General features: G+C 40.5%; 1 protein-coding gene and 1 long non-coding RNA gene across 5 annotated transcripts in view; one reads left to right on the top strand and one right to left on the bottom strand.

Annotated features, from left to right (window-relative positions):
* Positions 1-15,216, bottom strand: part of LOC308063826 — a 44,449-nt gene that overhangs the window by 16,456 nt on the left and 12,777 nt on the right. The window lies entirely within an intron of this gene.
* On the top strand, positions 87-10,499 carry LOC308063808 (C-C chemokine receptor type 2-like). Of its 2 annotated transcripts, none has more exons than XM_080387285.1 (3): positions 87-235; positions 6,270-6,430; positions 7,100-10,499. In XM_080387285.1, exon 3 carries the CDS (start codon positions 7,111-7,113, stop codon positions 8,179-8,181), a length of 1,071 nt encoding a protein of 356 aa, XP_080243411.1. In that variant the 5' UTR covers positions 87-235; positions 6,270-6,430; positions 7,100-7,110; the 3' UTR covers positions 8,182-10,499. The 2 variants fall into 2 exon arrangements, with proteins under 2 accessions (XP_080243411.1, XP_080243412.1); XM_080387286.1 differs by lacking the exon at positions 87-235 and adding an exon at positions 4,107-4,342.

Here is a 15,216-nt window from a genome sequence, read left to right on the forward strand (position 1 = left end):
GTTCCAGCTGGAGCAGAACAAGTAGATACCCATAAAGTCCTCATCTCTCAGTTCTGAACTCAGCCTGGAAACTGAGTGTTTTCAGAAAAGAAGAACCATACCCTTGATTGTTGTAATAACATTTTGCAACAGATCACACAGGAAGTGCTGTTTCCTATTTTCAGATCTAGAGTTTAACTATGTGTTTGTTCACAAAGAAGAAGACACGCTCAGACAAAACAAGCTTGATAAATCAGTGAGTAGCTAATATTTTCCTTTTTTACGTGCAAATGTGTATATATATGGATTCACTCAGTGGGGAGGTATATGTGGCAGCAGAGCTACCATTCAAGCAGACACTATCTTTAAGAAAAATTGGGTCTTCTGACTTAGCTTACAACTTGGGATAAGGCTAGATGTGCAAGTAGAGAACGGAACTGGACAAATGGTGTAGAAAATTGTATAATCTTTTTTGTACAAGACACTGGGTCTTGGTTTCAAAGCTATTCCAGGAGGTCAGTAGCTTGCAAATGCATTCTGCGAAGGATATAAACTGATCAGATGTGAAATCCTTCACACTTCATCTAACCTCTCTAAGCCATATCTTGCTCTATCAGATGGAGATAGCAGATATTCTTCATCACTATCCTATCATATGGTTTCTTTGTATTATTCAAGCCTTTAATCTGTTAAAGGTGCTGTTTCAGTATCATGTTATGAAGGGATATGTTCTTTGGGATTGGTTCCTCTTTTTAAAGTGATGTCTCTGACTCACCACATTAGGAAGCCTGTACTCCATATCTCAACTAGAGATACCAGTTTTATGGTCAGTCACGATCTGGCTTGCAATTTTTGTTAATGAGGTTTTACATTAATAAAATTCATCAGTAGTACACTGGAATTGTACCATTCTCACCCACAAGGACTGGTGAGCTCCTCTGCTTGGATAAATGAGACTTGCCACTTGGGTATTAGCAAAAAAGCTACAATAGCCTAAGTTTTGAGTTTTGGGGTGGGGTTTTTTTGGCTGTGGGTTTTTTTGTGGGTTTTTTTGGGTTGTTTTTTTTTTTTTTTTTTTGTAGTTCATCAAATATGCAGCTATAGCAATGTCTGCTTTCATGGAAGAATTGCACTGTCATTTGCCAGGAACAGTTGACAGTATCAGAATAGTGGGCTTGAACTTCTTGTGTGGAGACCGTTATAGCAATAACAAGATAGAGCCATGATTCTATGACGTATGTGGGCAATCTCCACTCCAGACTATTATCCTTCTTTTTTATACTCAAGTTCATCCCTAGAATGGTTGTGACTACAACTGTTGTTGGAATTACTCTGAATTCACTGTTTTAGCTGAAGCAGTTTAAACAGAGACACTGAAGAAAAAAAAAACAAACAGAACAGGGATACTAGTACAGGACTTAGCACAGAGCAGAGCCCTCTTGCACATACAGCTGTGATCTGGAGTAAGACATTTAATAGCTGTCTCAAGTTTCTCTTTCTCAGGGTGCTTATTTTCACTGCTTATGCTACTCTTTAACTGTACGTTTGTTTAGGTAAGAATACCTCCTAATTCTCTTGTCTTGCAACTACATAGATAACTCTATTTAACTGCAGAAAAGCTCAGAATTGTAAGACTGCCATTCTTTTTTTGGTGAGTAATGCAAACAACCGGATTCTGAGGGTTCACAGAGGATTAAGCCTGTTTTTTTGCAGCCCAGAACATAGTTTTCCTTGAAAGTTCTGCAGGGATGGGAAAAACTCATCAGTTAGGAGGCAAGCAATTCTGAAGAGATGTTTCTAATGCTCAGCTATTATAAAAGAGGAAGAGGTTTCCAAAGGAAGGTTTAATTTTGAAGGGACTGTCTTTCCCTGTCATATCCTGGAAAGAAATCCTGTGGTTACTACCACAGGAAAAGATGTGTTTGAGGGGAACTATCAGCTCAGAGCCTTACGTACAGCATTTAGTTTATGCTTCCATCTTTATCGGTAACTCAAGAAAAGTATGTACATATATGCTTGCTCTCCAAGATGTCTTTGGTGTCTGCGTACAGTCTTCTCTGCAGTTTTGCCTGTCCACAGACTCCTGCAAATCCAAAGGCAAAGTTAAAGAGATAGAGCTGTTAGCAGGAAACATGGGGCACCTCTCTTCCAACACCTGCTATCAGGATATGGGGTATTATTTTTCTTCATTTAAGTTTCACTTTTACTCTGTGCTACATTGTACTTCTCTCTCTTCATAAAGTTCCCTAGATGCTGCTGACACATGCTTTTAATCTGAATAAGAGTGATAAATCAGTTTCTTTTCCTGTATGACAAGCACTGCCATTTGTGAAAACAAGGAGAGCGAGGGCAGGGGGAGTAGCACTGTGTTACCCATTCATACATTTCAAAAGAGAAACCTTGTCTTAGACTGTAAAAAGAGGACTGGAGCTTTGGTCATCATTCAGTTTTGAGTAAGTGGCTCCGTTAATGCACGGATGCTCTTCTAACATGTAGTTATCAAGTGTTCTGATTTCCATGAGGAAACTTTGTCCAAATCCCCTTCAGGGCACAGCAGACTCACTGAGCTGTGACAACTGCCATCCCTGAATAAGTCAGTGTAGCAACTCAGGAGCCTTTTTGCTTGGGTCTGTTTGTCATACCAGCACGCAGACACTTCTATAGCTAAAGGTGACACACTATAGGTAAGAGCTACTACTCAAAAGCTAGCAAGGCTTCTCTCAAAGCAGCCAAAATACAATAATCTGCAAACACATGATTCACAACTACATCTTCATTACAAGAATCTCTGATGTTGTGAAGTGCAGCTTTCTTAAAACTTAAAGAAATGAAATTACATTTATTTTGGCTTACATTACAATTTTTAAGAAAATAAAATTTTCTCCCATCCAAGCTGTAATCCCATTTTCTCTGCAAGAACTCTTCCTGGGGTGCAGGTATTTGGCCCTGGGTTTGGTCATACTTCTCTGTACCAACTTCTGGGGAGACTCAGAACATAACTAGTCCTCCAAGGGGAAACATGAGTAGCCTCTTCTTGGACCCCTCATATATTTAGATGCTTTTGCATGATAAGCACACAGGATAAATTAGAAGGGAAGGAGGGCACCAAAAATAAAGTTTGCCTTCTCTTATATTTCTACCTTAGGTTTGACTTGGTTGCCCATTTTTGCAGAAATCATCCAAATTTCTGTTAGCAAACAAAACTACCCTGTGCATGCAGAAACTGTGGGTGTGTGGGAAGGGGCAGGACAGTGGGCACTGATGGCCACATGCAGTCCATAAAGTAAACAAGAACACCCCAGAAATGAAAAGCATTAAGACTTCCTGAACATTAATTTGTAATTTTGGAAGGCAAAGAAAAGAGAAATGAGCCAAATAATCGCAAGTTCTGAAATCAGAATCTCTCAGAAAAGCCTATTTATACTTATAGCACAAGGTCAGAGACAAATGTGGAGATTTCTTTGCTAACGCATTCCCACCTTTCTGAATGTTCATGCCTAGGTATTTTTTAGAGCCAAAACCAGAACCCTTGTCAAGGGCTACAGCTTCTGCAGAAAATGTTCCTTTCTGCATGAAAATTATTGAAAAAATAATTAAAGACAAAAAAAAAAAAGCACACAGTAGTTTCCAATAGAATTTGTTAGCCAGATCAGTTTTCTATAGCTCTTTGTGATTAACATTGCTTGTGTGCAAAGAGTAAGGATTTTTTTAGAAAGCATTTCAGAAAACACTTTTAATATTTTGTGCTCATTGTGAAGAGGAAGATCTGACTTCTTTCCCATGCAAATGCTCAGAGATTTTCCATCAGGTCACTGACAGTTAAACAAGATAACCACAGTGCATACTATCTTTCTAGACAGCATCAGTGTGAATTGTACAGGGCAGGAGCTCAATTTTAGTTGCGGGAAGACATACTGAATCTGGCTGGGATGGACTTAATTTTCTTCATAGCAGCCCTTATGGTGCTGTCTTTTAGATTTGTGACCTTGGCTGGGACAGGTGACCCAAACTGACCAAAAGGATATTCTATTCTGTGCAATACAACATCATGCTCAGCATAAAACTTGGGAGGCGGGGCTGGGAGGGAAGTTTTTCAGAGTAGGTGTTGCTCAGAGACTAGCTGGCCATCTGTCTGTTTGGTGGGAGTTGGCAAACATTTGTCCTCGTATCATCTCTTATGCTTTTTTCCATTTCCTTTGCTTATTTGACTGTCTTTAGCTCAACCCACAAGTTTTTCTTGCTTTTGTCCTTCTGATTTTCTCAACTGTCCCACTGTGGGTGGAGTGACTAGATGGGGGACTAGCTGCTGCTGGTCTCATCCCATCACAGGAGATAAGACTTGGAGAGCAAAGGAGACAAACTGGTAAGAAATCAGTTACCTTTAGTTCTGTTACTCCAACAATTATTTCTGTTGTTTTCAAGACTCAAAATAAGTTCCAAACTAGATTTAAAAAGTTATTAATTTCTTTGTATACAAATATAAAAATTCAAAAATGCTAAGTGTGCCAGAGGAGGCTTAGATTAGGCATTAGGAAAAATTGCTTAACCAAAAGGGTTGTCAAGCACTTGGAACAGGCTACCCAGGGAAGTAGCTGAGCCACCATCCCTACAGGTATTTAAAAGACATGTAGATGTGATACTTAGGGACATGGTTTACTGGTGAACTTGGTAGTGTGAGGATTATGATTGGATTCGATGAACTTAAGGATGCTTTCCAACCTAAATGATTCTATGGCTCTAAAATTCTGATTTTCTCTATATATGTATGTATACTTGTGCATATACACACACAGAAAATTGTTTTAAAACAGTATAATCAATAAAATTTGTTCAAGATGATTATTTGTATTATATATATATCCACTGAAAGACCCACATTAAAACTAGATCCTCTGGATCCTGAATGAACTGTAATTATGTATTAGGATGTATAACTTTCTTAATACAGTTTAGTACACTGACACAAGCTGAAGACACTTCAGAAATTTAATGTACTACGGCTCAGAATGGCCCACAACATAATTAAAGTGGGTTTAAACCAAAAGGGAGACACCAGCTATGGGCTGAGTTTCTTCAGTTACATTTAGTCTTGCAGAACTCAAGTGCAGAGAGAATGAAGTGTTTTTCAGAATGTGGGCTCTGAAAGATGCCTGCAGTCACACAGGCTAGAGGTTGCCATTGAAAAAAGCGTACGGCAGGGCTGTAAGCAGGAAAGGAGCAAACACAGCTGTGCTCATGTATGTATGAGTGGGCAGGGATCACACAGCAAGTTGGGGCAGATGTACCACCTGAAGTCTTCTGTGTCGGGAACGGTCCTTTGCTTTTGTCAAGAGAACATCCAACTGCCTTGGTGAAGGCATCAAACTGGCAGGAAGATGCAGAATTCAAACCCATAAGCCTGCTAGGAACAGCCACCAATCTGCAACAAAGTGTCTGATAAAAGCAGTCGTGGTGACACAGGAAGAAAGAGCAGCCCTTTTACCAGACAGCAAACAGCTCTATTTGAGTGGCTGCCACACGCATCAATTTCACTTCCCCACTAAAGTGACCAGGAAGCACATTGGTCCCTCTGAACACCCGTCTTCACAAAATCTTCTTCCCAGCTTCTTAGGGGACACACAGGAGTCCTTCCATTTTCTCCGGTGGTCTGTGAGAACACAGCTCTCCTCAACTTGTTCACAGACCAAACTACACAATGTTATGCTCCTGCATCTGGCTCACAGTCCTACCCGGCACTTGGGAAAGGGGAAGGGTTTGGCAACAGGAAGGGCTGACATCAAAGTCATAAGTCTTCATCTGCTCCCACTATAACAGAACCTGCCTGAGGGCTTTCATAGCTCTGCTGCCCACTTACCTCCCAGGCCGGGACTCCTTCTTGCAGGGGTAGCCCAATCCCTCCAACAGTCCCCAAAACAAAAATGGAGGGACAGAGAGTTCGGGCAAGCCTTAAAGTTCCTCAGTTACTGTGTCACTTCACTGGAAACATCGATTGACAGGATGAAGGACGATACCAAACAGCCGCTACACGCAAAGAACTGCTAGTGCACACTCCTAGTGATGGCCATATCTGCCTTTTGCCTTTGTGCCCTCTCCAAGACACTTAACCAATCTAAACCTTGGAGCTCCTGAACCACGGCTGCTAAACAGCTACTGAAACATGGAATCAAAACTTCCTTCATCCCCAAGCACTGGGGAGGTCGTTCAGTTGGCAGGGAGATGCGCAACACTGATAGCAACTGTCATCTTTTATGTCATTCGACAAGGTGGTTACCTCTCTCTTCTTTCTACAGGACTGCGCACCACTTTCATTCCAGAACTCCCTAACACCAGCACGCTTCCATGGCCTGCGCCTGACCCAGACTCTGTAACGGGACACAGCGTTTGCCATTTTGACCCAGAACAACACGGCCAACTTGCTGCTCTGCAACACCCAGGACAGCAGGTCCACCAGGTGGGTATGCCTAGGACTGCGCAAAGGTCATTTCTATACCTCCAGTGACCTGATTCCCAGAGGCATTAGGACTCCCAGGAAGTCACAACCTGAACATGCGCCACTCAGTTGTCTTTGACCCCTGTCACAGTGCCTTTGCAGGCACCAATTTATGGCCAAAGTGCCTGGCCCTCCCTGGGTGAGGGCTACACTATGGGCTGGCACGACGGGAAGGTGGCCAGGTCCCAGGGAGAAACATGGCTACGCTCTGTGAGCCAACTGCTCCGCGTTCCTGTTGCTGCCTTGCTGGCTTGCTCTGTCCCTTTGCAAAGCCACTGCTGAGCACAGCAGCCCTGAACTTCTCACTGCTGAGATTACATTCATCATTCCTCTGCTTCTGGCTGGGTCAGTTAGCTGACAGGCTCTGCTGAGGAGGAAGAACGCTTCAGACCGTGTACACGTAGGAAATGACACGCACCACACTTCCAACATGCGGCAACGTGACTTCATAGCTATATAGATGGGTTTGCTGGGAGCTCTGCAACTTCATTCACTTCCAGACCTTGACGTAGTAATGCTTGTGTGCTCAAAAGCAAAAACCATTCCAGATGAGGACGCCAGCATGTTTCATTCCCCTCACTGCCAAGCTTAGCGTTTCCTCTAGTTTAACATCCTTTTCTTCCTTTCCAGACAAACAAGCCATGGAAAACCATACCACAGACTTAGCTGACTGGTCACTGACAACAGAATTTGACTACGGTGATTCAGCACCATGCATGGGAACTGAGGAAAAGCACTTTGCAGCAAACCTTTTGCCACCCCTTTATTCTTTAGTGGTGATATTTGGCCTCATAGGCAACATGCTTGTTGTCCTTATCCTGGTAAAATACAAAAGACTGAAGAGTATGACTGACATCTACCTGCTTAATTTGGCAATATCTGATTTGCTGTTTGTATTTTCTCTCCCTTTTTGGGCTTATTACGCTGTTCATGACTGGATTTTTGGGGAGGCACTGTGCAGAATTCTCTCAGGCGTCTACCTCCTTGGCTTCTACAGCGGCATCTTTTTCATAATCCTGTTGACCCTAGACAGGTACCTGGCCATAGTGCATGCAGTGTTTGCCTTAAAAGCTAGGACAGTTACCTATGGCATCCTCACTAGTGTTGTCACTTGGGCTGTTGCTCTTTTTGCTTCTGTTCCTGGGATAGTATTTCACAAAACTCAAAAGGAAAATTCACGTTATACCTGCAGTGCTCATTATCCAAGTGATGCCACGATAAATTGGAAGTACTCCTTTACTTTAAACATGAACATTCTGGGACTTATTGTTCCTATGTTAATTATGATTTTCAGTTACTCACAAATTCTAAAAACATTATTGAGATGTAAGAATGAGAAAAAGCAGAAGGCAGTGAGACTTATTTTCGTGATCATGGTTTTTTACTTTATCTTCTGGACACCATTCCATATTTCTTCTTTTTTGCATACATTTCAAAGTTCACTTTTTGTCCCAAACTGTGAAATCAAAGGTGAACTGGAGAAAGCAATCCAAGTGACAGAAACAATATCAATGATCCACTGTTGTATCAATCCTGTGATTTATGCTTTTGTTGGGGAAAAATTTAGGAAGTATCTTCATAGCTTTTTCAGAAAGCATGTTGCAGCCCATCTCTGCAAAAAATGTCCAACTCTTTATCGCGAAAAATTAGAAAGAGTTAGTTCCACATTCACACCATCCACTGCAGAGCATGACATTTCTACTGGACTGTAAAAATACATCAAATTAGTTAGTAATATTGCATCACTTGGTTTGCCTTAAGGACTGCCTGATACTATTTAAGATCTTTATGTTAACTATTACTGAAAATTGTATGACCCTCAAATCTTTTGGTTAACTGTTCCTTGGGGTTACAGCATTTTCCATTCTTAAACTAATAGAATCAGTGAGCTCTTCAGGAAGCATTAACACCATAGCTGGATGACGTCAAGATCTGAATGGGGCCCAGAATAGTATGATTCTATCTCTTCACCCAAATTCTATCCAATGAACAAATGCCAGTGAGATATACCTGGGGGGAATACACTGTTTAAGAGATTAGGGAGTAATATGTCATCTCACAAGAGTCATTTATTGTTATGTAAACATTGTAAGAGAAACACTGGGAGGAAGCTTTGAGGATTGATGTACCTGTTTAGTATTCAACATTAATGGAGCACCTTTTGGAAGTGACTGTATTCTTTCTGCAACATGGTCAGGCATTTGATAAAGGGAAGCTTTTAGTTTTCTTCATTTTTCCCCCCTACCCCTAGTTTTCCCTACATGAATAAAAGGTATTTCCATACAAACAAATGTGAGGATGAGTATGACATATATCAAGATAGTATCTCCCCTCTGATAGGAGATAAGACTGACCTTTATCTTACTGGGGCCATTTAACGCAAGGATTTTTCTGTTAGCTAAGAATGTGGTAATTTTTAAACATAATCCTTTGGACTCTAGGCTATGTTATAGTATTTTAATTTTAGTTCTTTAATTTTATACCTGTCATATTATTCAGTTGCTAACATTTTCCAAAGTGGGCTTTTAATTGGCAACATTGTGATTTTTGTGGGTGGAATTTTGCAAGTAACTGCACACACCAAGTCTACTGACTGCACAACACAATGATGCACTCCCAAACATGAGCTTGTTTCTAATAAATCATATCCCTCCAAGGAAAACTGCACTTAACCATTAAAAGCACATCACTAAAGATCTGCAAGGCCAGAATGAAAATCACCTTGGTATTTGCTATGCAAGATTCTGTATGAAAAAAATATCAGGACCCACTGAAGGATTTTGGAGATCATGAGCACAGTACTGAGTGGAGGCCTCTCTAGTTTTGGACAGGTGAATCATGTGTAGAGGAAGACTTTACATGGCAGATGCAGTTAAGTGTGTCAGGCTACGCTCTTGCATGAGAAATTCATGCTCTTCACATACACAGCAAGTCTGACATTAGGGATACACTTCCAGGCAGACAGTAGCCTTGGAACTGCAAAAGCAGCCAACTGCAGAAGAGACATACCTGCTCTGCCTTCCCAGGAGAAGAGTGCCCACAGCTAACTGGTACCCCAACTAGAACTGCATACTAATTGAAGACTTTAGACCATAAGCCTACTGGTGTCCTATGGCCATACATTTACGCCATTAATGGGAGTGATGTATTTCCCTGTAAAACAAAGTAGTATTCTAGGGACATGATGTTTGCAAAGAAGAGGGAGGGGCATAGTGGAGAACTTTTTGCTTCAAACTGTAAGAAAGCACAGGTGAACATTCCTTACAGAAGTGAACCGTCCTTCTGCTTTTTTTCCCATATACTTCAAAGGGTGCCTTTCATGAGGTCTTGCTCATGAAAGTCTGGAGGGGCAGGTTCAACCAACCTTCAGGCAACACAAGGACACAAGAGGGTATTCCGTGCTACTTAACTTTAGGCATGTGATACAGATACCTAAATTAACAGCAAATTTCTTCAAGGTCCCTCAGTGGTCAGCAGAGAAAAACAGATGCCCGAGTCAGAAGCAGACATATGATTTAAATGGCCTCTGGGGAAGATTACCTGTCAGACTGTAGAAGGAACATGGAAATGCCAGCCTCTTAATTTAGGTATTAGACACCTTAATCTAGGTGGTGCAAATACTCTTTCCCCTCTAGAAAGGGGATGTGCCTTTTAACATCAAAGCACTGCTTCTGTAAATAGTTAGTTTTTATCCTATCAACTATTATAATCAGGCCACTACCTTGTGAGGTTAATAGTCACAGACAGACTAAAGAAAAGACCAAAAACCTATCCTCACAGTAAACTTTCTTGCTTGGAAATAATACTTTTATCTCTTTTGTACTTTTTTACTTCACTAAAGTAGAAGTACCTTTTTAATATTAAAGCATAAAATAATTCAGTGTGATACAAATCCTGCTGCATCTGTGATATTTTTATTGCTGCTTTTTATTTTAAATCTGTGTCTTGTTGGAATTCTGTTTCTTCCTTTTTCATGTCAGTGCAGTGAAATGAATAAAATCTGTGTCTGAAAAGCCACATACACCCTTTAGCCCATGTTCTCCTCTATAAGTGAAAAGGCATCAGCTCTGCTCTGAGAATAAAAGATGCAAGCATGAACTTAAAACACCCACAATACCACACTCCAGCAAAAGAAATGAAACCTTCCAGGCAGAGAACTGTCTGCTCAGTCCAAAAGCTACTGTTGCTGGCATAGCTTTTATCCACCCACAACCTTGAGAAGAGTGCATTGTAACAGCTTTGGGAAATGTTTGGGACCACAGTTTTTACATGAATGAAATTTGGAGAAACAGCGCTGCATATGTTATAAATAGGGGAAGAAAAGGAATAAAGGAGGGCAATAAAAGATGGCACGCTCTTAATAGTGGGACAGAGACAGGATTCTCCATAGACTTTCTGCAGCTAATTTCAGCTCTCCTTGCACTCTATAGAGTGACCCCAGCCAAGTGATATGCATGATCTCCCAAGTTTTATCTGTAAGGAACTTTCAGCACTCAAGTTCAATATGGAAATATGCCTCTACTCACCATGTAATTTTCCCTATTCCACTGTCTCAGTTCCTTTTTTCAGCCTACATTCCACACCTTCTCACCCCTATACACTCTTTTAATCTGTCCACAAAGGTATAAGCTAAATTCAATACCCACTGCCTTTGTTTTCTGATTTTCATTTTCTGTTTTGTGCTGTCAGGAACACAAACTAAACCTAAATATTAGCTTATTGTTATGCTATGTGTCCAGGCAGGATAACCCTTGGTTCTTCATTGCATCTTTGCACCGAGACAAGCAAGGCTTTATGGTTTTGCGGCAGATTTTGAGTCTTTACCAGTCAGATGTGGCTGCAGCATGGTGTAGTTATAGGCCAGGTAGCTCCAAATTAGCAGGACTTCAGGCAGACTAGTAACATTGGGATGGAGCTACCCACGGGGAAGATTTAACAAGATCCCTAATCCTTATGAAAGAGAATACAAGTCACCTTGGCAGAGAAGTGGGGGAAATTTTACATATGGGAGACAAGTATTCCATAACTCAAGGTTTGCAGGGAAAAGCATGGAGATAAAGATATAGTGTGGTTTTAAGAGCTAAAGAAGCAGGTAGATATACAGAAACTGTGTGATGAACACGAGGTACGTTAAGAGTATGGTAAGGCACACCAGGATTGTAATTACAGCAGAGAAGAAACTAACACAAACAATGACTGCAGTGCTTGGAGACATCTGAGCCACTCTGGTGAGATATTGAGGAGATGAAAAAAAGTGTTTGAAAGAGTGTGCAAGTAGCACCAGAACACTAGAAAGATTCAGGACAGGACCTCTGTGCACACAAGTAAATTGCTGCTTTACAACGAACGTTGAACATCAAAGTGAAAATTGTTTCAAGTTCAAAACTTTTGGCAATGAACTTCTGAGAAGATAATGTGTTGACTGGGCTTTCAGCATACTTATGAAAAGAACATCCATGTGCCATGGACAAATATCTATGCACAGCCCTGAAATCAACCAAACAGTTTATTTTATGCACAGAACAGGACAGAGTCTGACATACTTGTCAGAAGATGTTACTGCCACATGTTCAGAAGCATGTGGAAAGGAATGCCCTACACAGCAAAAGATAACTCTGCCATCTGTCGAGCAGACTTCCTAAGGGGCAAAAGGAAATGTAGCAAAAGTGCATATATGGTGTTGGTGAGTAGTGAGCAGTACTCACAAGCAACCACCTGATTTATAATCACCACCATTGGTTTGTCTGTGGTAAGTATATAAAGAACAAACACAGAAATAGTGAAACTTCTGGTAACCAGTACATAGAAGTGTTCCTGTCATAAGACTTTTTTGTTTGTTAACCCAACTGTGACTTTATGTATACATGTTATAGAAGAAGATACAGGTAAATGCAGTATAAATGGTTAAATAGGAAAAAGTAGTGGCAAAAAATGAGAGAATTACTTTATTAGCCTTAACAGAGACTAGTAAAGTGATAGGTAGAGAGCAATGGGAAGATCAGAGATAAATACTTCAAGTAGAACATTAAAACATTCAGGCAAGTAAGAGACTTTCAGTTATGTGTCACTCAAATACCACACCAAAATAAGTATCACCCCTTCCAGTGAAAATTACAGAAGGGATGAATACAAAGAACATAAGGACAAATGTACATGGTATGTTGTTCCAGTTAACAAAAAATAAAGAAGTGCCAGGAGAATTACATGATGTTGACCAGGTTAATCAGCACAACAGGCTGATCCTGCTTATTTTGAAGCTTAATCTTGCTGTTCTTTTCAACCACTGGTGCCTACTGGCCTTCTGCTAGCAGCACTGTGGCCTTAGAAGCATTACGCTTTAGTATAGTAATAAAAAAATTAAGCTAGCAGAGGAAACAAAACCAAACAAGTAAATTCTGGTGCATTTAGAATATCAGCAGCAATCAGGCCAAAACAAAGAAGGATGTTTGTCTAGAAATAAGGGGTCAAGGCATTGCTTTGTACCCATGTTCTGGTGATACTTGCCTATCAGGAGCTATACTTCATTCAGAAAATTTAATAGTAGGAAAAATAAATGTTGTATAAATTTGTATAACTGCCAAGCAGTTTTTTAATTCCTGTGACAGTGACAGCAATCTCAGTTTGAGTGTTTCAAGCCTGAAATGACTATTTCAGGGAAGGTGGGGGGGCGTAACACTGAACTGGAGGAAGACAGCATTATCAGATACACCGGTCAATGTGCAAATCTGCACAAACCTTCAAGTGGCAATCAGCTTTGCAGAACTGTCTACAAGGTTGTGACAGTAGGACGCTAGCCACATGACATTAACAACACAACCTATCCTGATACCATACATTTTGAATGGAATGGAAACGAAGTGGATGGAAGTGAAGGAGCCATTTGGACATGACTTCCAGGGATGCTATCATGAGGTATGGACAATTACAGACTACATCTAATCTTTAGCATGCTTTTAAAAGTACTTTCTGGTTCCTGGGTCCTGGCACACACCTTGTCATTATACAGACTCTGTCCATACTTTCTGTGACCTGGTTTTCATTGGGAAGAAATTTGGTGTGTGATTTTCCCAGCCTGCCTGATCAAAGGCCCAGGATCTACATGTACACTGAGGAGTATTTCCAATTCACGGTTGATGTAGTGTTGATATAGCCCCAAACAGCACCTCTAGACCTAGAATTTATGTACTATAAATATACCTGAAAACTGAAAACTCTGAGAATTAAAGGCCTACGTAAAAAATATATTCTGAGAGTCAAAAATTTGTGAAATGCATAGCTATGGGCCACAAGCAAGGTCTATTGTACTATGATAAACCCTTATATATAAAACAGGGCAGCACACATCAGAAGCCTGGACAAAAACGGTAAAAGGAAGCAACGCTCTCTTCTCCCTCACTGCATGAGGAAACACAGCTAGTTCAGTTAAGAGCAGCTTGGGGGAAGCCAAAACAAAAATAATACCATGACAACAGCATTAATATGTGCTGCAATGGATAATTATGTGTGTGCAAGATTTACAAGAGAGAAACAAACAGAAAACAGAAGAATTACAGAGGAGAAAAAACCCTTGATCTTACTGCCAGTAAACAACCATGTAGAAGTGCTTTTGTCTTCCAGAGGTTGTTGTTTATTTTGTACCCCAGCTTATTCAAAACTGTGAAATGTTTTGCTGGCTTCTTTTTTTTTACCAATCTCCATGACAGAAAGCTTAGGGTATGGTATATAACATTCCCCCCCCCTCCATTTTCTTCCCCCCTCCCCCCCATTTTCCTCAAAAAAATATAGCTCACAGATGTAAGATCGTGTGTGATTGTATGATGGCAGCAAGAGATTAGTTACAAGAACTCGACAGCCTGAAAGAAAAGCTTGATAAAAAAAAGCCCTAAGCAACAAAGTAGTTTTAGCTGGATGACTTTATTCAGCCTCTTCAAAACAAAGACTTTTAACTATTACTGATATAATGAAGGATATGTTTATACTAACATAATCTGGACATGGATTTTGTGAATGTAACAAGTAAGAAAATGAGATACAATTGGGGGAACCAATGGAAAAAGAAATGCATCCAGTCTGTGTTCACATGTCTTCATTAGACCTCTTCTCAGATGAAAAATATGATCTGCTTTGCTGTAGCTATAGAATTTGATTAAGAGTGTCGTGCACTATTATATTTTGTACCTCTAAGAAAGATATCTGCCATTCTGTCCTAGGCATTTTTTTCCCAGTCTTTCTTCTTCAGGTGGTACAAGTTTATACTAACTTGAATGGAAACTGTTAGTTGCAGTTTCAAATTTCAGTACCCATAATTCTGCTTGATGACATTGGTATGTCACAGTGGTATGTGAGCATCTGGTTTATGTCCTAGTAGATGTTTCAGTACTGGTGCAGATTCCACATAAATGATGACATCTCCTTGGGGGAGTGCCATACCATTTATATACTGGATACATCAGTGTGATGGCCTGATTACTGTGAAGATGAATCATATAATCAGTCACTAGATAGAACAGACTGACAAACACAGTTTTACTTGACAGTGTACATGGTTGCATACTTGCTGAGTACAACAACTTGAGCCCCATAGGCAAGGAACAAAACCCACTGCCATTCCAGGAATGTCTTTATGGAGGGAATGAGTGCCACTCTACTAAACATAACTCCTACTCATCTCTGAAAGTAAAACTGTTAATAGGTAAAATGCCAACCTATATTAACCCGCTGTATTATTCCTTCTGATACTGGAACAA

Source organism: Falco punctatus (genome assembly GCF_963210335.1).
Source record: "Falco punctatus genome assembly, chromosome: 4".
Taxonomy (NCBI): Eukaryota; Metazoa; Chordata; class Aves; order Falconiformes; family Falconidae; genus Falco; species Falco punctatus.